Source organism: Solea senegalensis, linkage group LG20 (assembly GCF_019176455.1).
Source record: "Solea senegalensis isolate Sse05_10M linkage group LG20, IFAPA_SoseM_1, whole genome shotgun sequence".
Lineage (NCBI taxonomy): Eukaryota > Metazoa > Chordata > Actinopteri > Pleuronectiformes > Soleidae > Solea > Solea senegalensis.
The window spans coordinates 4954107-4977249 of NC_058039.1; the positions used below are offsets into that span (position 1 = coordinate 4954107).

At 41.0% G+C, this 23143-nt stretch overlaps 1 protein-coding gene across 1 annotated transcript in view; it reads right to left on the bottom strand.

Moving 5' to 3' along the window:
• The window catches only part of LOC122786300 (CUB and sushi domain-containing protein 3-like), a 303505-nt gene extending 298852 nt beyond the window's left edge, over window positions 1-4653 (bottom strand). The window contains exons 1-2 of the mRNA XM_044052500.1: window positions 4190-4653; window positions 3625-3788 (exon numbers count right to left, since the gene is read on the bottom strand). Of these exons, the coding sequence (XP_043908435.1) occupies window positions 3625-3788; window positions 4190-4272 (247 nt within the window). The 5' untranslated portion in view covers window positions 4273-4653. The remainder of the gene's footprint in view (window positions 1-3624; window positions 3789-4189) is intronic.
• Between the last annotated feature and the right edge of the window lie 18490 nt (window positions 4654-23143).

Genomic DNA, 23143 nt, shown 5'->3' on the forward strand with positions numbered 1-23143 from the left:
CGCCAATTGGCCCGGTATAAGAAATCTCAGTAAAAATGATTTACACATCGCCATCACCTCCTGTCGCCATGTGCGTATGAAGGGGCTTCCTGTGCGTACTACGCTGCTTCCCCCTATCACAACCACAGACACACATCAACATAGCACCCACAAAAGCCAAAATGCAAAACTAGACCAGAGAGGAAATGCTGTGTTTAATTTTGTTTTGTGGAGATTACGGTTTGAGACCGTGGTGACCGATCACCTGGAGCCAAACTGAAAGCTTCTTCAAGCACCTTGAAGAATCCCCGGAAAAATACTTACATACACAGGATATAACAGAATATTTATACACATATTTACTGCTGGACTATTCACATGAGATTAGTATTACCTGGGGTAAAAGTCACCATAATCTGACCATTTACTGACACCATCTGGTTATGATTACTGACATCACATTTGGAAAGGACTAAAATCACTGAGAAGCTCTTGTAATAATTACTTTACCCCTCCTCTCCATGTATGTATGTATATATGTATGTATGTAATCCTGTCCAAATAGGGCTTAACAGTGAAATAAATTAGCAAAACATTGTAGCACTGGTACAGAACTGATGAGGCAGAAAAACAGGGAAGGATTACACGGGATTATTCAGGGGTAACAGGGGGATAAATTAAGTTTGCTACGAGCAAAGCTATGCTAGGATATGCACTCAAGGAACCCCAATCACTTCCACAACCAACCAAACGCTTGCTGCTGCTGCCATCTTGTGGTAATAGAGGCACGATTTATTAGGTAGTCATCAGCTCGTTGGAAAAGTAAGGAATTTTTGTAATATCCTCATTAGGGCTACAACTAACAATCATTTTCAACATTGATTAATCTGTCAGTTATTTTCTTGAGTAATCGATTAGTTGATTGGTTTCCAAAACCTCCAAGTGATTTTCTCAAATGTCTTATTATAGAATATTTTTTTTGTTAGAAAACAGAAAATATTCACATTTAAGAAGCCGAAACATGATAAAACTAACTATGATCTATCATTTGAAGTTTATTTTACCCACACCCACTGTAAAGAAGAAATCTGTGACAAGGTTATATGTTGTAAAGGGACAGGGGCGTGAGGCTGGATATGAGCTCCCACTCCCATTCTGACGGGACTGGATATAACCCAGCATACATTTAGTGTCTGGGTGATGGTGAGACATGTCTGTGGGGTTTTTCTTGTGTGCATGTACACGGATCTAATTTAGTATGTTTGGTGAGTAAATTAAGCCTCTGGAGTCACAGGACACATCTGACAGATGAAAGAAGGAGAGGGGGGTTAAGGGTAGAGATGAGAGTGGAGGAGAGGAAGTGCTGAGCAGAGCAGAGGGGAGGAAGAACAGAGGAGCAGGAGAAGGGAAGACGAGAGGTTTCTCTAGGTCGGAAACTTAATTTGGGCTAAACATTCTTCCAACAGGTATTCAAAAATGTACAAATAAAAAGAGACATGTCCAACGCACAATAAACACTGGAGTGCTGAGACCTTTTATTATGCCTAAAGATGTCAGTGCTTTGGAAAAGGCACTGCAACTTCCAAGTCAAATGTGTTAAGTAAGTTGAGGAATTAATGATTTTGTCTACAGGCTTCAGCAGCGTGTCAATCTATTAATGCCTATTTCATTACTTTAACTTCTAGATTGGTTTTTAGAATAAGAATGCAGCTCTATACAATGATTGGTTACCTGCCAATGGCCACTTGAGTAGACTAATTTACCATTCACAGCCAAAAGTGTTGGCTGATGGCTGCTTTTAATTTTCCAGCCTTTCTCTCAAGGCCTTGGTTTCTCAAAATGTCAGCATGGGACCCATAATTACACATTTATTTGCCTTTCACTTCAGCCTCTACTCCTATTTATTTAGTTTTAAAACTTGATTGACTATTTAATATAATCTCCACTGGAATTTAACACATTTCTCAGCCAGCTTTAAAGAAGCCGAATTCCTCCCATGAAGAGTTCAAAAGTATAAATATATTAGAAAAGCATTGAGATCACTCACATTTAAAGTGAATCTCAAACTTTCAGAATAGGCTCAAACAAGAGTGAAAGTCCAACCCTGCAGTCTGTGATGTTCCAAAAACCAAGTGTCTAGACGTTACCCAGTGTCGATTTGTTTAATCACAGTAGAAATCCATAGCGCTTCTGCTCCGTCAGCCTACACACGATCTACTTACAGCGAGGATCATGCCGACTGTACGGTGACGATGACAAATGGTTCTCACTAGCTTCCACCGAAGATGGATTCTTTGGGTTTCTGATGCCGTCTTGTACGATTTTCAATCTCGGTCTCATCCTCTCTGCTGACCAAATTTCATCCCCACAATGCCCTCCCATCAATCTGACTGGACTGCTCCACAAACTTCGACATATGGAGTCTGAAACTTAGTGCCGCTCGAGTCTCTAAACTTACTCCATCTCTTTCTATTGTGATAGTTGTCCTTCCTTTTGTCACTCAACTCTTTTTTTCCTCCTCCTCATTCTACCCTCCTCTTCCCTCCTGATGCATCTCCTCCCTCCCCGACACCATCCTCCTCCTCCGTCTTCTTCTTTTCAAGATAGACTGATGAAAGATCAATTAATTTCCTACCACCTGACGCAGCAATGAGTGTGTTTGCATGAGTGGATACAGTATATTATCTCTCGCTCTCTGGTTTTAATACAGCATTTCCAGAAAAGAATCAGAGAGAAACCCACAAAAATTGGAAAGCAGAGGATGACCGAGACAGACAGACAGACAAAGAAAGCGGGAAATAGAGAGTGAGCTATACTGTGAATATTTTAACATTTTATTTCACCCAAGAAAGGGAAAAGAGATCGTGGGGGCTGAGTGATGAGGAAGGGAGGAAGGGTGGTGGTGGTGGGGGTATTTTGAGGGGTGCAGGGACAGAAAGTGTGTGTTAGAGAGAGAGATGGAGGTTGGGGGGGTGCACCACCATTATATAACATATTTGGAGTGAAATAAAGCAGAAAAATGATGAAATGGACATGTGAGTTGGATTTTGGGGAATAAAATGCTGCGTAAGCTGAGTCTTCTAACTATAAACAACTCACGTTCACACACACACACACACTTTGGAATAAGCAGCTCACGTTCACTGCCACAGCCCGAGAGGTACCGCAAGAATATTTATTGGCTACCAGCTCAATGGCTGTATTGAAGAGAAGGATGAGAGAGAGAGAGAGAGAGAGAGAGAGAGAGAGAGAGAGAGAGAGCAAACTGAAGCAAGCAGAAAAAGAGGGAAAGAGGCTGTTGCCGGTTCGATCCCTCTCTCCCTCTTTCTTTCCTTCCATCCTCCCTTTGGGCCAGTTTCTATTTCTCCGCAACACACCATACATGCACGCACGCCCCTACACGCACACACGCACGCACGCACACACACCCACCCACTAACTCACACAGGCACAGACACCTCAGACATTCTCAGACGTACGACCCCACACACACACACACACACACACACACACACTAACACACAAGGAGAGAGAGCACCTTATTTCTAATGACTGCAGCATAAGCAAGACACTCACACAAGACGTGATTGTGTGTGTGTGTGTGTGTGTGTGTGTGTGGGGGGTGTGTTGTGTCGCATCCCTTACCTTGCGCGCGCGCGGAGAGCGAACAGAGAACGAGAGTCCACAGCAAACAGCGCATCGCCGTCATTCCCCGGTCCGTCATCCTCTCATCCATCCCTCTCATCCCTCTCTTCGTCGTCCCCCTCTTCATCCTCCTCTTTTGCGACGAGGGGTGCGCGAGACAGCCGCTGCTGGCAAAATTATCAGCATCAGTACATCTTCCGCGAGCCGAGCGCGAGCCCTCTAAGCTCTCACCGGGCCGCATGCTGCTTCACATCCAGAAAACGGGGGGGAGAGAGAAAGTGGAAGAGAGAGAGAGAGGGAGAGAGAGAGAAGAGAGGGAGAGAGAAAAGAGAGAGAGAAGAGAGAGAGAGGGTGACACGCGTGCGTTTTATTCCTCCCTCTAACACAGACTAGATAAATCCTTCATATCCATAAAATGAATTCAGTCAACATCCAGAGAAAAACAGGAGACAAGCAGGGAGAAGAGGAGACAGAGAGAGAGAGAGATGGAGGACAGGCGCACAGGTTGTCGCTCTGTCTTTAAATCCACTCTCCGCTGGGTTTTAACGATGCTTGCAGTCAATACCTCTCTATTCCGTCCCGTTCCCTTGTAAAAGAGTGATTGAGAAGGAGGCAGAGCATCAAATCCACACTTCCTGTGTCCCGCATCCCCTCATCATTCTGATATATCCCTCTTTCTCTGTAGCCTATAGTTTTCCCCCTCTTTTTTATATGCGTCTCCTCCCGTGCCGTTTTACGCACTATATGTCTCCACTTCACGCGTATCTCTTAAGAAAATCTCCCCCTGTTCTGCTCTGTTTCTGTTCTCGTGCTCTTAAAGAAAAGACAGAAAACGGGGGAAAAATTAACGTCTTTCTGGTTTGACGATCATCCAAACCAAGTCTCGAGACTCGCGCGTCTGTCAAATCGTCCTCCTCTTCTCGTCTTCTCCTGCTTTCCTTCACTCACGAACAACGTCGAGATTAAAATTGTTGCATCTTTACCTCTCCAAACAGAAGACGAATGAATCACTCTTTCGCCGTTCTCTCATTCATGTGGCTTCCGCTCGCAGACGCATCATCACCTGTCACTCCTTTTTAATTTCCTTACCAAATAAGCCAAACAAAAACCAGAGCTTGCTGGTGACGAGACAGTCCTGCGTGTAGTTCTCTGTACTGGTCCAATGAGGAAAAGATGATATGAAAATCCTTCCAGTTGTCAGAAACCTTGGGAGTCATGCATCATCCCTCCTGTGCTTGGTGCACTCAGCTCTTCTCTCCTGTGTAGCGGCTGGTGCGTGTCTTCTTTCCTCCCGCCGGTACAGAGATGCATGCCTGAGAGTGCTCCTCCGTATTAACTCCTGCTTCCATTCACGTGCTTTTGGTCGGAAATAACAGCCCAACATGGGCTGGGTCTGGAAAGTAGGTGGTTTGGGCTGATGGCACAATGCACTGAAGAATGGATGCACCATTTGAACGAAATAATAAATAAGAATTTGATTTGATTTGATACATTCAAACCTGAAAGTCAGGTCCTACTGGAGGTTTACTGCCCATGTGGTGAGCATGGTCTAATAATTAGTCACATGGACCAACCAATAAGGCTTGGCAGTCATTGTTCATGGCTCCACTTGTCTTCTGAAATGAAATCAATACTCAGAAGAGTTTGCATTTATCACTCCCTGACACTTAAGCAAAGTGACACTGTTGAGTTCTTCACAGCATGTCATTGATTATGATTTAGTCAAGACATGGGTATGTTTCACTTCACCTGTATCACTCATGGAAACATATAGTATCAGTATGTTATTATATGTGTATTACATATGTAATTCAAAGGGGAAAGTAGACAGTTTACCCTTAAATCATCTCCTACATTGTGCCCTTAAGTCACGCACTAATCTAGCTGTGTCTCATCATACAAAACCCAAAGAGGTGACATAAGCGATGATCTGATCTGATGATCCGCTATAATATTCCTGTTTAGGCTGCAGCCACACTCACCCCGCTCTCTGATTGGCTGGCATGCCTGCGGTCGTAGCAGCATTTCCAGCATGTGGCGGCATCGGCGAGTCATTGGCAAGTCATCCGTGAGTCTCCACGGGCCATGTCTTTGCATATTTCACACTTGGCAACTGCCAATCATGAGACAATTAGTGGCAATTAGCCACAACTGGCAAAACTCATCAGCAAGAGGATTATTGGGCTGAAAGTTGCGTAGTGTGAACTAGATTTAATTGACTCATCTGGCAACTCAGTCTCTCAGCTCTTGGGTTGCACATATCCCCCTCTTCAACAGAATTTGGAATAATTTGAGGAAACATCGTGATCCACACTGAGTCAATACACAGCATAAGTGAAGGGAAGCAGCAGGTTAGTCTACTTGCTTTAAACTGATCCACATAGGCTATTTGTGCTGTATTGTACCATGCTGTAAAAAATGTTGTAATTAACCCTAACCCCTAAACCATTTGCTATGATCTTGGATCACTTTTTTCTTGCTCTAAAAAAAACTGAGGCAAATAGCTTTTCAATTTAAAAACAATTCCATTGTGCATTTTTTACTCTATGTTGTGCAAATATTAAAATACAAAGAGCACATGCTGGTGTCATAGCGCTGCATTTTATCAACATGTTTGCCAGAAGACAGCGTATGGGTTTGAGGCAAGAGTAGCTCAATACTCAGCAAAAAAAAGCTGTATTCAGTGTCATGACATGAGCATGTGTTTCCCTGAAAAAGTATAAGGGGAAAGAAAATGGGCTGTGGGGTAATGTGGTCTACTGCAGTGAGTTTGAATATCACGTACTGTGCTCGAGCTTGTCGACTTCAGCTCAGTCAAACCCCTTTAAAAAAAGCGCAATACACTCAAAGCAGCATGCTACGGAAGCATATTGCTGCCCCACATACAAAAAAAAGTGGTGTGCTCCGTATTACGTTATAACGAGATAGTTTCTCGTTATAACGTAATACTGAGCACCCCAATTTTTTTTGTATGTGTGGCAGCAATACGCTTCCGTAGCATGGGTTGCCAGACCAGCAGTGCAACTGCCTACAAAAACAGTGTGCACCTGATGAATTCAATTGTATTTAACTACTTTTCTAATGAAAATGACATCTTCACCATTTCATTGCAAGAAAACAAACGGTTGAGTGCAAGTTATGTCAACGAACAGTGTTGCTAGGTATCATTGTGTACTTTTAAGTAACACAGAAATCCTGGTCCTTTTGTAGTGGATATACAGCGTATACCTGTGTAGCATCGTCTTTATTGTTTGCACAATAAAGTTGGTGTGCAGGGGGGTATCATAAGCCGATTTTAACTGAATGATCAGCCAGGGTTTTTCCCCCCCCACATAGATGCATTTTTTATGGACCCTCACAGGAAGTCACAGCATCACTGCCCATCTGTGACCATCCATTTCTTGCTGCATGGCATGTGGTTTTGCTCCAAGGTTATGAACAAGCCGTGTTCTGACTCGAGATAAAGTTGAGTCCTTGATCTAAAGGCCATTTGACTTAAGAGAGCTGGGGAGCTAGTGGGCATTTCAGCCTTTGGAAAATCCAACCAAAGTGTTGGCAGCCAAGGTGAGTTTGAATTATACTGAATGGGAACTAGAATGCATTCACTTGCTGGTGAAATGCTGATTATCATACAAATATTTGTATAATATTGGCAAATATTTGGCCATTATTCCTCTTTATCTGATCCTTATCTTTCATCATTTATGTTGTATTGCATTATGCTGTTTATCTGTATTTTATAATCGCTGATATTAGTCTAATGAAGTAAATTCCAAGCTGACATAACTGTAAACAGCTTTATACATAAACAAAGATATTATTCCAGGTAAATACAAAGACGATGTCTAGCACATGGTCTAAACTGCATGGCACAAGTGCATTAGGGCATGTCTGACTCCAATTGTGCGAGTTACACAGCACAAGGTTGTATTTAGTGTCCAATTATAGGTATGTTTTGGATTAACATTAAGTTTTTCCCCTTGCCATTCTCTTTAAAAGCCAGGTGCACCTGTGTCTGATATGTAATTATTTAAATGGCAAATGCAGGAGTGTGTGAGATGGATCTGCCTGTGCACGAGCTAAATAAATGCAGAGAAAAAAAAAAATCTGAGCTGAAAGAAAGCTAAAGGAACTAAAAAAAATGTCAGACACTTTGCTTGTTATTCTGTAAAACAGTTTACTCGCGGAGCGGAGGAAGAGACAGACGAACAGCAGCAGATATGAGTCGTGTAACCTCGCCATTGAGAGCTGAAGGATGTGCCTGTCAGTCTGTGCCTTTTAATGCACAGGAGGGGGCTGCAACCCCCGGGAGCCATATCATAATCAAAGCATTAAATTAGCTTCAGTGCTTTGGATTTTCTGACCATTCATTTTCAGTCCAAGAGCAGCTGTGTGCATGTTTGTGTGTGTGTGTGTGTGTGTGTGTGTGAGAGTGAGTGGGTTGTATGCCTGTAATAATTTCAGTGAATTTATGTGAGGTGAAGGAATATCTTTACAGGTACGAGTGTGCCCAGGTGAAAGTTAATGACAATATGTGAGGTTGAGTGTGTGTGGGTGACTGTATCTTTGTTTCTGTGTGTGTGCGCGTGCATGTTGTGTGTGAGATCTGCTCCCACACAGTTCCTTAAAGCACTCTTCTGCCATCTACAGGCACATGCTCTCTCCCTCCTTCTTCCCATCATAAACTCAGTGTTAATCATCCTGGCATTGGCTAAATATTCAGCGCACGTACGCCATCGTTGGGTGTGTGCATGCATACTGTACATACTGTCTATATGAGCATACCTAAATGCTTGTGTCTCAAATCCTCCGTGTGTAGATTTGTGGGCCCTACATCAGCCAAATGCCTGCATGTTCCTTTAGGAAATCAATAAGCCATGTGTGAGGTTCATGTCCTCAGAGAGAGAGAGAGGGAGGGAGAGAGTGAGACGAAGAGAGAAAGCGAGGGGTGGGGGGGATAGAGAGTAGCTATGATGTGGAGAGAAGCGAGGATACTGGGTAAGATGCAGAGGGAAGGATGCAAAAAGGATAGTGTGAGCAAGGGGAAGGTGATAGAAAGAAGAGGGGATTAGGAAAAGAGAGGAAATAGAGAAAAATATAGAAAGACTGGGGGAGTGGAGAGGAAATGTGCTGTGTAAGATGTAAAACAGGCAAGTTAGAGATTTGCAGATAAGGAATGAAGAAAATGCATGGGAGGAATGTCTTGAAATGTATGCCGGGGAGAAATTGAGAATGAGAGAGAGAGAGAGAGTGAGGCTAATTAGCATTAGTAATCCACTTTCCTCCATTGCTCGTTGCAGTCGCCCCCAAAAACTAGACACAGTGAAGAGGCAAAAGTAATGTATTCCAGTATGTCCCAGAAACCTGAGAAACTGAGGTTCACATCACACACTTTACCTTCACCTACTGTGGGCTGAGCATCTTGTACGTCTCAGGGAAGGGCATGAGTATCATCAAAGCAACTCTGTGGACATAACTGAACCTATCATCTTGTCCTTAGACAAGTTCAAGCCCATTTTCCCAACCAAAGTCATTCCACTAGTTCAAACGAGGTTATGTACTCTATACGATCATTATATTTCCAAAAGAAAAAAGTCTATTCATTTGGTTCTATTACTGTGGATGGCTATATTTTGATCTAAGCAATCATGGTGTTCCATTTCAAATCAAATAAAACAGACTGTCTCTTTAGATCCTAAAGCCAACGGCTGATAAGAACCAAAATCAGTTTGCAATTTCTCCTCCTTTTGTTGTAATTGTGGATGGCACAATGGAATATGAGAAATCTTTTAACAAGCCCTTCCCACAGATTGTCCTTTGAATTGTGTTTGTCATTTTTCTGCGTTCCCTCGAGCAGCAGCGTGGAGACGGAGACAGGCAAAGCTTGAACAGAATGTACTGTATCAGTGACCCAAAGAGAAAGAGCAGTATACTGTTCTTCTGCCTGCATCACAGCATATATTCCTTGTCAAGTGTAGTTTTATTTGAATGATCATTTTAGTTACACACTTAACTATCAATTCACCTTCATCAATTGCACTCAACCTGGTACACAGGCAGGTTAAAGAATGACCATGAGTAATATTTATAGCTCATTGCGTGGGAAGACTTATAATTATGCCATCATAGATTGTCCATCCAAGGCATGAGATTCATTATCTTGCAGGCTACATACAGTATAATGGTGAGAGTTATAGGTCTTGTCAATCTTCATACATCTCCACACACTGTACATTGATTAATTCGGTTTGATTTGGTGTTGTTTGTCAGATGACTGGGAATTCAGAAATGCAAGGATCTCCAGATGTAGACCAGTGTACATCACTGTTCCCCATGACTTGTTTACTTGCTTGGTGAACAATTGTGTATATTCGAGTTCAGGACTGCATTCTCCATCTCTAAAAGCTGTGGTTAAATACGGCTAAGATGCAGACCCTCAGACAGGTGCTTGGTACAGATTATGTGCCGCTGAATACTAAAATGTCATTGCCCACAGTTACCGGGTCCGTTATTCGAGCCCGTTTGATAATGAAGGGCCACGCTCCACATGAAGCAGCGTTGCTTGAGAACAGCAGGACATCGCCGTCTCCGCAGCAGGATGTGCGGCGAGACCCTGCCAGATGTGTATTCGGAATATTTGAGTCCTTCTGGGACTAACACAGAGCGGTCATGTCTGTAAATGACAAAGCGGCTCGACTGCAACCGTGGAATACAGGAATCCCATTTCGCAATATGTCTTGTAAAGAGAGGCATCCAAGCAAAACAAAGAGGATGGATTTATTTATTTTTTTGTCTGTGGAGCATGATCCCCCAACGGGGCACCCACTTACGAGGTAATTGATAATGAGATATCCAATCAGGAGCCACAGTGCTGGAGGGCGGGAAGGCGGCTGCCTTCGACACAATCCAGTGATTCCCATTTTGCCATACACATTTATGCCCACACACTTTACAAGAGAGAGAATATTTGCTCATCACCAGCTGCATGCGCACAAGCAATGTTGTTTGTGGGGAGTGCATTGAGAGAGACGGATTGTATGTGAGTGTGTGTCTGTGTGAAAGAGGGCAATGTTCAAGGAGTGGCAGCATCACTGACTTCACAGCAAAGTGTGAATGGCTTTCGGAGGCAAACACACCCAAACACACAGACAGAGCAGGTTTTGGCTGTGATTAGTTTCACACATGGCAGACAGCATGGGGAGTGTTACCCTCAGTTTTTGTGAGGATAGATACAGATGCCATGTGATTGAAAATGGGAAGAGGGAGGAATGGCATTACTGTCAGTGTCCTGCAGAAACCCAGTATGTGTTAACATTCAGGCACTGGTGATGTTAGGTTTCTCTGACATGCAGACAAAATTTGTAGATTGTGTTATGCCGAGTTGAAGGCTGCTATTTTATATTTTATTTTGTGTACTGAATCACATCATTGTAGCACTGAATGAAATATGGTCCTGTTCTTTTTCCATTCCTGTACAATTTTGTTTTCTGTAGTCAGATGTTGCACTTGTAATACATGAACCTCATTAATGATTATATTGATTACCAAACTAATCTTAATAGATGATTCATTTGTTTTGAGTGGTTTATTTAATTTCTTAAATATTTTATGAATGTCAATTATTTCTTTGCTTCATATAACAAAGAATTAATAAAAACTAAATCATTTTGGTTCAGGGACATAACAAGACTGACATTTCTGACATTTTATGGACCAAACAACAGCTCTAGACTTCACACAACAAAATAGGGGATGTTGTATGAATGGAGTACCCTACAATAATGTCTGCTGCTGCTTAGACTGTAGAAATTTTTACACAATGAGAATTTGGCCTTTGTCCACCAGATTTATTCATCAGGGATGTTCTTAATGTGATTCATTTACACCAAATGGGTGAACAAGTATTAACCAATTAAAAAAAAAAAGTACTCAAGCTGGTTAGAGAAGACTGTCTTGTTATTAGTGACGCATACAAACAAAAATACCGCGCTTCAATGCAACAGTACACTGCATTAGGGCTGCAACTAACGATCAATTAATCTGCCGATTTATTTTCTCGATTAATGAATTCATTCATTCATTAATTGCTTAGTCCATAAGATGTCAGAAAAATTTCAAACCTTTATATTCAAAAACAAAACCTCACACATTCAAACCCATGCTGTTGCATCCAGTCTGGCTACATCTGCAGTCCAGACTGGATGCAGCAGTGGAAGGGAACGTTTATAGGAACGTTATAAGCCCGACTGGTCATTCTGGGACGAGCTGGTTAGCATGCTAACTTCAGCACAAGCAGAAAAGTGCTTTGCCTCTAAGTGAAACAGAGGCAAAGCACAAGTGACCAATGGCGTGTTGCTTTCCACCAGACACACGAAGTCCAGTGCTGAACTCTCAAAATTGTTTGGCATGTAAGCGTCGGTTAATGCTTGCAATAGCAACATTCACATACAGTACAAGCTCTTAGGACTCTTTGAACAACTCTTAGAGCAATGCTGGGGGTATTTCAAACCAAAGTGAATATTGATCCCGTGTCTGGTTTCAAGGGGTGAAGCAGAAATGGCTCCCAGCCACCGACTACTTCCTCACAACGGTGATTTGGATGCAATCTACTGCACTCCACTGCACCATGTGAGTGTGGTCAGAGCTGTTGTGTGCATAATCTCTAACAAAGCTGTGACAGACTGTAGTGTTTGGCCATTTTGAATGAGATGGCCTGAATATAAGTATTGTACTGCATGCTTTGATACCTCACCTCTTATTCTGTTTCTCTGACACCACCCCAGCTCTCTCTCTCCCTCCCTATCTGTCCCTCTCTCACAACTTACAGCTTTTTTTGCCTGCAGGAGAGGAGGAATCCTCTAAAATGGCTATTTATCTACATCTCATTCCCTCTTTTCAGTACCTCTCTCCACTATCAGAGCAAGACACAAACACACACTCAATCATACACACACGCACACATGCAGAGGGTGTTTTGGGGTTGTAAATCCAGCACCAACTGAGAACCTGTCACCAGCCACACCTGATAAATTAGGATCCCCTGTGAATGTATGCATGTGTGACTATGCAGACTGTGTGTGTGTGTGTGTGGGAGGAGGGGGTGTCTAATTTATGGTGTTGGGTTTAATAGTGAACAATGAGGTCACACTTAGAACATCATCAAAGGAGATCGAAAGAGGGCGACTGACACGGCGGAGCACAGGCATGTCCGTCCATCATCCCATGCCAGAGAGTGGAGCAGAGAAAACAGGGTGTCATTCAATCATGCCAAAAGTAAAGTCAAACGTTAAAGTCGTTGCAGAATGCTACGCAGTAATCCAGCACTGTCTGCAGATACATTTATATATAAATCCACCTATGGCATTTATATATATATTTTAAACCAGCGTGTATACTGCAACTTTATGGGAATTAGTGACTTCCTGTCTTCTGCAGTCAGCTGGAACTAACTCGGCAAGAAGATGGCAAGCAAAAAAAAACAAAAAGTGTATTTTTGCGAAATGTCCAACTATTCCTTTGGCGGTCATTGTTTCAACATTGTGCTTGTTCAGTGTGTCGTGCTAATCTCAGAAGGCAAATGCTTCTCCTCATTACAGGAGCTTTATGTGCACATTAGAGGCTTATGATCATATATTTTGGCTGAGCATAGTCCAAGTTGACCTGATTGTCCAAATCCCAAGCATGAATATTTACAAGACAGGCTGAGGAGACTCATTATGCTCGCATGGAAGCTCATCGGCTGTATGTTTCTTTGCTTTTAGTGTCCTTGAGCGAGTCGTGCAGCGGCTCTGTAAATCAGAGCCACTGTACTGTGGGAAACATGTCACTGTGCAATCTGCCCAACTCAAATAAACTTTTTGCTCCAATCACATCGCAATGCTTTTAAAGACATCACCACATCACCTGCGATTGCCAGCGTTCAGGATCAACAGGCAAAGGACAACAAGTTTCCTAGCAACAGCCAAGGTGCAGGGACATTTCTGGCTATTTATGGAGAAATTGAAATGAAATGAATATGTGCTAAAGATATAGATATCAGTAGTAGTGGGAGTGTGGTATTTTGACTTGTATGTACATATGACTTTAACTAATAATTAATAAATATAGGCTTCATAATCCAATCTCTCCCGCCTTCTGCAGAATTAAGAAAAGAGGATGAACTTTCTTTCACAGCTTCTCAATTTCTGTGAATATTTCCTCCACGGCTCTGGAGGAACACATATATTCCACTCGAAACGCCAGCAACTGACAAGGCTGAGTCGTTTTGCAGATAAATAAACCGTCTTGAGCGCTGATTCCATACCTGTCACATTTACATTTTGCTTGCACCGAGATTTAAGATCATCAAGAGAAGGACAATGTATATTCATATGTTCTCCACTCTAAGACCCACTGTACAGGGACTTATGAGAATCACCTGAAGGGAGAGGATGAATAGATGAAGTGTCAGTGAGTGGTGAAGTGGTTGAGGCTGTGACAGACAGAACAGGAACAGAGAGGCAGAGTCGGTGAGACACAAAAAAGGCAGGTGCTCACAGTGTTCATCGCTGTTCTTGCTATTGCAAATGAATAATGCCAGAAAACATCTATTAGCTCACAGTTAATCAAAGTATTATTACAATAGTCAAAATAGATGTATGTATTCAGAGCTTTTCAATTTATGTATAGATCAATATGTTTGTATAGGTGGTGTCACGACTGTCTAATTTCTCAGGTTCCCTATTTTAGATTAGTTTTGAATTTTAAGATTTTAAGAAAAAGACATTGTGCTCCAATGTTCGCAGGTGCCTAATAATGCCAAAGTGTTTCATTGTACACATGGACATTCAATGCTCTTTGTAACAACAGACACATCTTCTCATCCGGTGTTCAGGGTTTAAAAGCTGGAAAGGCAGCAGCATTCAAAAATATAGAGGGCAATAAATAGTATGCTCAAGAGGAACTAGGGCACATAAAAAAGCATTGGTAGGGTTTCATTTTCTTAGTTCTTCTGAGAGTATTGAGCAAAGGAAATAGCACCGGGGAGGAAGGAGGTTCAGCTTGACAGGGAGTATTATGATCATATGGGCAGGGTGACCTAGTGGTTTGAGATAGCATCCAATTACTGAAAGGTCATGGCTTTGATCACAGAAAAAGCCACCGAGTGTCTATCAACAACCATGTATCATGTCAAATGGTCCTTGAGATGGATCCTGAATGTGTTCCTGCTCTCTCAGTTCAAGTTCATGAATGGTCCATGATGGTATACCCTGAACATTAATCAAACTCAGATAGCTTCTCAATTTCAGTTAGCACCACGTAGCGTACTATAGATCAAATCTTAGCAACCACAGTAGTTTCCACAAGCTTCACCTGGTCTGAAAATACTCAGTGTCAAGTTATCTGGGTCTGATTCCAGATAAAAACAAGAAATACAGTTCTATTATTATAATTGTGCTTTCTAGCCCTTAAAATCGGGAGAATAAATCAGACTCAAACCCAAACAATGAACTTAAAAACTTCTTATAAAACCTCTTCTCACCCTCTAAAACTTAGAAAAGTAACAGTGGCAAATGGTGAATGACGAAAGACGATTAAAATGTAAAATGCTGCGAGCACATATTTTAAATAAAAGTACTTTCACAATATGGTTGAATATTTTAAGATTAGCTTAATAATAATCACCATCATCTTAAATCATAAGTTTTCATCTGAAACTTATGATTAGTTTCCTTTTGCATTAATCACATTTAAATTAAGCAAAATGTAGAATGAGGATATTATACAGATGCAATCATGAAGACAGACAGACAGACAGACAGAAAGAAAAATGCAAGGAGTCTCCCAATGAAAAGCGTTTCTGTTACAGTTAATATGTTACTTTTTATCTCCTAAAACAGAAGCAGACAAGAGGCACAATGACAGATTATGGATTTTGCTGGGTATCATTCAGTGAATCCCCTTTTATTTAAGTAGGCAGACATTTCTAGAGAGTGAAGTCAATTAGCCCCTAATGATGCTCGAGCCTAAAATGTCCTTCATCTCCCCCCCCGTCTTCTTATCTGCTGGTTACAGGTGTACAAACCTGCAGGGTTTTCCTCCAGACCCTCACCAGAGGTTTTAGTAATATTCCACATTCTTTTCAATGTTACATTTGATATACTTCAGGTCGTGGAGCAAGGAGGGAAGGGGCAAGGCTATGACCTCTCACAGTCTGGTGGGAATGGAGGATGAGTTGTTCTGCCACCGGGCTTGTGTTGTGTGCCTGACAATATTGCCACAAGAGAGGAGGGGTTTAAAAAAGCAGCCGATAAACAGCAAGAGAACTGCTCGTGATATTCGAGCAGAGGGAGCGTTAGTGCTGGCTTCAAATTTAACAGCACCGGCTTGTTATATCTCATGCCCTGCTGTTAATTAGAGACAAAAGTTTTGGCTTGGGAGCTGTTTCATTTCTGTCAGTCGGCCAACACTCTCCATTTCACCTTCCACAGGTGTGACGTCCCAAACCATAAAACTGAAAGCTGAAGGCTACTACCTGTTGAAACTACAGGCAGTGATCTGAGATCCAGTGCCAACTTTGTAATGCTAATACAAGGGGGCGATGCAAGAGAAACTATTCTGATCGTTCACTTCATGTGATAAAATACCACCCTCACTGAAGCTCACGCAGAGGAAATGTAAAGAAATTAGACAACACAAATACAAATGTCAAGATGTCCGTCCACTTTGACGACGGCTCTCGAGTCCAAGCACTGCTTAGTATACACCGGTAGGACCACATGATTGTTCAGTTAAACAGGGTGAACAATAATCATTCATACATGTTTGGACATTTATCACAAGAACAATGAATATAAACTGATTTAACAGCCCCTGTTTGTCTTTTCAAGACAAGAAAAACCTATAAAACCAACGCATCAATGGAGAAGTCTCACACCCCCCAGTAGATGAAGGAGGGCAGGTGTTGGTTCACCAAAGACAAAGCCACTGACTCCTGTGTGTTGATTATCACAACCTGGCTGAGCACTGGTGGTTTAAAACTAGAGCGCCAGCATATTTGGATGCAATTTAAAAAGGCAAATCATCACAGAAACCCTTGCTATATCCTTGTCTAACCCTATCCACAGACTACTGAATACATCATTTCACTTCTTTTTTCATCACGATTCAGAGATGCTTTACACTACAGTTTTGCCATTCCCCCATTCACACCCATTCTCTCACAAAAATCATACAGTGCATCTACGTGCACCGTACTTCACATGCCGCCGGCGCAGCCGTAACTCGAACGACTGAGCCGCCGTCGTCCCTTAATGTTTGAGTTTGTACTGCTACATAAATAATGGAACTGAGGTTCCAGCCTGCACAGCACTGGCGTAGATAGCAACATTTGTTCAAAAGAAAGTGCCTCTATTCAGACAGACAGATGACTAAAAACTTGGCTGATACTAATGTGGTCGAGACAAAGCCCTAAGGGGGTGAAAGTGCTGTACTGCAGTGGTCAAAACCAAAAACCTCAAGGCTCTTGAATATGTTAGTAAAGATCAGTGTCTGATGTTCTTCAGAGAAAGCAGAATATAGCTGAGGCGAAGAAACATCCTGACAGAGATCAAGTGGTTTCATGTAGTAATTGCATATTGTTGCATTTGGTGATACAGATACCTGTATTTGACATTTGACATTTTGATGAAGATTGTTTAAAAAATTTTCACAAAGGGAGATGAAATAAAACATGTAACTCAGTTAAAAGTCACAGGTTATATGTAGGGCTGAACGATTTAAAATACATTTTTAATTGTGATTATTTTTGACTGAAATTGCGATATGTCCAAATCACGATGTGAATTTGTGATTCAAGATGTGACTTCTTTACAAGTATGCAGTTGTAACTTTCCAGTACTCATTTCATTTCATTTCCTTTCAGTCAAATGTGCCAGTTGCAGGATGCAGTGGGACACAACTAATATGCCCACAAAAATGAGAATTTGTGTCACTGACTGGCATGAAATAAGAAATACTTTTCACTTTGCCTGGAATGTCCTCATGGCATTATTAGCATGCCTCAGTCAAATCAAAGAGACACAGCTGGAGGCGCCGCTAAGGGCGAGCTCGTGGGCCATGCAAATTGAAGTAAAAACACTGACACCTGACAATGAGAAACAATGTCAGTTTTGCTTGGAATTGAAACCACGCGTGCACACGAGGACACGCCCGTGTGTGCAACAGTGTTAAAATAGAAAATAGAAAATATGACTTCCGATGGCACACAGCTTGAATAGGACTATTAACAATTCATATTTAAATGTCTCTCGAGAACCTCTAGACATAAAATAATAAGGTCAAGTATGTCTGAGGAGATGCTGTGGAACACACACATTTTTTTATATACTTGTTAGAAGCCACAATGACAAAATGCATTTTATGAAAATAGGTGCTATAATTTGTGGAACATAAGTGATGGCACTTGAAATATCAACTATTTTGATCATCGCTTTGAGTGGGGTTTTTTTTTGTTTTTTTTCCCTCCAATAATTAAAACAAACTTTCTGATTTGTTTTAAGCTTCTTAAATGTGAATATGTTGTTCTGGGTTCTCCATCTACAGTAACAGAAATCATTCAAAGTGAATAATTTCTGAATAACGATGTTCTCGAATGTCTTGTTTGTGCACAAACCAAAATTATTCTGGTTTGTGCACAAACAAGACATTCGAGAACATCGTTATTCCCAGTGTTTTGGAAACACTGATCAACATTTTTCAACATTTCCTGACAAGTACTACCAAACAAGTAGTCGATTCAGGGAATTGGACAACACTGACGTGAATGGCCGAAATTGAACAGTGAACATCCCATTGACAGCCCCATGACTAAACTCATGACCCAAAAAGCACTGTATAAATACACACCATTGACCATTTATTGCTGGCTGAAAAGCAATTGTGTATAGCCCCATGAGTGATTTTATGATCCAGATACCACAGATGGCGTATCCCTTCAAACACAACTTTATTACCTCTAAAAGTTTGTAACAGGAGACATGAGCAAGGACAGCTTTCAAAAAACAAAGCAAACCAACACAAACTTACAGTAGAAGACAGATGCACGTACCTGAAATTTGATATACTACTAACAGAATGTTTGTATACATGTACTGTATAATCCCTTTGAAATTATAATGATTTGGTTTGTGTAGCCTTTATAAAAGCCCTTTATATAGGGCCTTGCTTTAGGCCACTATCTTGCACGAAACGCCAGCAACTGACAGGCAAAAAAGCTGAACAAACAAACAAAGAAAAGTGAAATCCTTTTGTTATAAGAAGGCAAACCATAGTTCCTTGACACACACGGTACAGGGCGGGGGGTGAGCGGAGGGGTCTCCGGTCTGCTCACTAGATCACCAGTTCTGAAAATACTGGTGTACCTACAACTAATATACTGGAGTCATTGGACTCATTTACAGCTATGTACAAGTGCTGAATACAATTTCACCACTGGCACATCTAGTGTAAATCTTGCAGCACAGTTATAATGTTGATTTGGCTACCTCTGACTGTCAGTTTGAACATTTATCTAACTGACTGGCCAGCTGCCTGCCTGTCCATATCAGTGTAAATTATTTATATCTGCTGCATAATTAAAGAAATTAAGACAAAGAAAGAATATAAATCTTACAAGGGTATGAAACAACGGATTAAAAAAAATGAATTAAAACAATAGTAGTTTTGTGGAACAGGAACAGTTTGACCATATAATGCATGGATTAAACAGTAACTAACACTTTTTCACTTTGGTCGACTCCACACAGTTTGGTTGGATTTTCATTACAATAGTACCTCCTCAACATGGGCGGAGTCATCACAGCACGGCAGCATGAAACTGCAGTGACTTTGTTTTATATGCGACACAAACTAGTGACTTGTAAAGCAGTTGTTTTCAACATTAGAATCAGTTAATTAAGAAGATTTGTTCAGTACTTCCTGCATGACCGGAGCGCTGACTTTATCTGACACTACAGCAGCAGGGACTGTTGCTAAATACGTGCTAAATGTTGAGATCAACACATGTTTTCAGGATTCTAGTCTTTTTAACTGATCTACAGTTCGGCATTGTTTGGGTTGATTCATGTATCGGACATCTTGCTCATGACACATTCTGACCAATCAGTGGGAGGCAGTCTGATGATGTCACGCATAGTATCGAACCTCGCCAGAGCTGGTACTAAAAAAAGCACCAGGTGCTGTCACTAATGGAAAAGCCAAAAAACTGTGCCATGCCGACGTGAGTCGAGTTGTGCTGGGACCATGTAGTGGAAAAGCGGCATTATGTACTTGGTAACAGCTTTTTTGCTTGTGTCTCCTCTAATTTAAGTTATAAAAGTACTTGTGATAAGAAGGCAGACATTACTATTTGTCATGTTGGGTACAGTATTTGCCCTCAGTCAGTGTAGATACAAGTCTAAGCCAGTTTACCCTGCATCAAACCAGCCTTGACCAAAGCACTTAACCTAACTAGTCAAACAAAACCAACAACACCAACATTTCTCCCAAAGACCAATTGAGGATTCTTCTTCATGTTTGTTTGAGGTTCTGCTTTGAACCCAAAAAGGCAGCTATAAAAAACATGAACAAAAAAAGAGAAAATCTATCCATCTCTGAGTATACAGGACATATCTCACTTCTTCATTAGCATTTTCTTTTGGCTCCTGTATTGTTCTGAATAAAACATTTCTTAGTTGGTTTTGTGTGTGTTGTTCCAGAGGTGTGTATGTGTATAACCGTAGGGTGCCAAGCTGTTGAAATGCATTGCTCCAGGATGCAAGTTCTTTACCTTTGCACTCTCTCTCTCTCTCTCACACACACACACACGCGCACACACACACACAGGCTTCTATGATCTGAACATAAACCAGCATATCAGCAAATCAATCCAAAGGATTTATCACATGTTCGGACCATTTCTGGCATAAACACCAACATTGTCAGGACCAGTAGTGCTCATGAAGACAAAAACCTGGTCCTAGCACTCTACGTTTTGGCTGTCCAAATGCATGGAAGTCAATGCAGAGTCCTGATGTGAACCTGTGTGTGTCAGTTCACCTCAACTTTATTTTGTTTTCATGACAACTACATTTTTTGTCAGGTGGTCACAATGTGGTGCTATACAAACTTAACATTAAACAAAGGACATAAATAATTCAGCTCAGAATACAATAAAAAAATCAAACCATCATTGTTTTGATTTCAACAACCATATTTGTTTCGTTTCAGTCAAAATGTATTTTGATTGTTTTGACTTTGTATAAATTAAGCTGGAAAATAAGAGCTGGGAATTCACTTTCTACTGTCAATCCACAATAAAAAAGCCTCCTGGTCAGAAAAAAAGTTTTGATCCATCAAGCAGTGGCCAGCAGCTACAACATACTATATCTGAGAAGGAGACAGCATGAACAAACTTATGATCGCTGAAAGTTGAGGACACAAAGTTACTAGATACACCTCGTGTCTATAGCTGCACTGAACATGCCGGTGGCAGTAAACTAGTGGAGTGGCCAAGCAAAAGTGTGGCTGCTGTCAAGTTGGACATTCAGTACAGTAGTGTAGCATGTGGCTTCATAATTTGACAAGACTGAAAGATTCACATGGAAGAGACTCTGCAAGCTGAGGGTCTTTCAATTCCATTTGGGTGGAATTTCAGTCGTCCTTGCAACCTTGCAAAGACTTTCAGAAGTCATCCTCTTCTGATCTTTAACATTTGTACAAATGGAGGAATGAAATGTGCTGGTATTCAACTAAACCATTTTTTGTATGTTTTCCCTCATGGCATTCTACACTGGTTTCTCTTTTGCTCATCATAATCAAAAACAGGACTTGTATCTAAAATGCATCATGGTTTTGTACATGTTCTTTTGATATTTTCTGATGTTAGAATTTGATCATTTGTCATTCATTAACATTTTCCCCAACAATACGAGCTGTTCTTTTATCCCAGACCTCCACTTGACCTCCACTGCCGTTTCTCAATTACATAATGAAGTGAAAAACAGCTACCTGGAGATGTTTGGCCAATGTATTAATTCTTCTTCTGCTGCTACTGCTGCTTCATTGATATTTAATTATCTGAGTGCTACTCAGAGAAGCACATGGCTGCTAATTGTTACTTGACCTTTCCAAAAGAAGACTGCGAAAAAGCCACTGGGTTATTATTCCACACCTAACTTTAAGGCAACACATTTCTTATTTGGGGTCTGTGTTATACTTAATACTAAAAAATGCAGTGTAATCCAAGGTTAACTGCTGTTAAAAACAAATACTTTTGAAATGACTTTTCCCAGAACTGAATACTACAGTTGTTAATAATGTAGGAATGAATGCAGTTCTTGTCTTTGAATATACATTCTTTGCCAGAGTTTTGGTTAAGGAGTTCAGGGATTGGTATTTGAAATTAAATGAATTAAATGTTTGCCTCTAAAATGTGGCATTAGCCTCATCACAATGGTGATAAAGTGTGCAGTTATAGTGACATACGATATGGTGGCAACAGATGTCCAAGCATCGCATGTCATTTCTATCCTATCCTCTTTCACCAGTGAGGCTGTGACTTGTGTTCTTTGTCATGTGCTCCCCATAAAGTGTCAGGGCGATGGCACGCTGCACTTTGGAGTTATGCCTTTCCGTACCGTCTATTTCACGTTATTTAACATTTAAATAATAAGAATTTGGACATTTGTGAATCGATTCAGCATCTTTCATGTCTGAATCGCGATGCATCCAAGAATCAATGTTTTTCCCCACCCTCAGTTCATACCCTGTATCATGGACGTGGTTTAATTTAAACGACAATATTTGTTCTAGCTGGTTTGATAAGACACAAAACAACACAATCAGTAGCATGTCATATTTGTAATTATGAACATATAAATATGCATATTGTTATGGGGGAGCAACTACAGCAATAGACTACCCTGTGATTTAAAATGACAAATGTACAAAGAAAACTCAAAACAAAACAGGATTTTAATGATGTATCAGTTTTAATGACCAAACAAATTGAAACTCTGACACCGACAAATATGTTTGAAAATATTTAGGTAAAGCTGACTTTAATTGCACATAGCTTATCTTGTCACCAGCCTCGCTGTTCAACTTAATGGCGCATTCTGACAGAACACACAATTAGGTCATTTCTATTTGCTTGAGAAACAAAAACAGCAAACAATACACTACTTAGAATGCATGAATTGAAATGGCTTGATGTATAATTGAAATGCAAGGGAAGTGCACATTACTTGATATGCATTGATTACAATTACTTTGTTGGTCCTTTTAACTTATTCATGGGGTTTTGTTGAGTATGATCAAATACAGAGAATTAGAAATATTTCTCATTACTTTTTTTTTTATTCTTATACTTTACATTTTCAGACTCTTAGATACAGACAGGATTTCTAGTGCTGTGATCTGTTCTTGACCTGTCTCTGTCCCACATTCTCCATCTCTCCCCTCATCGCCTGATCCCATGCATCAATTTATCAGCCATCCA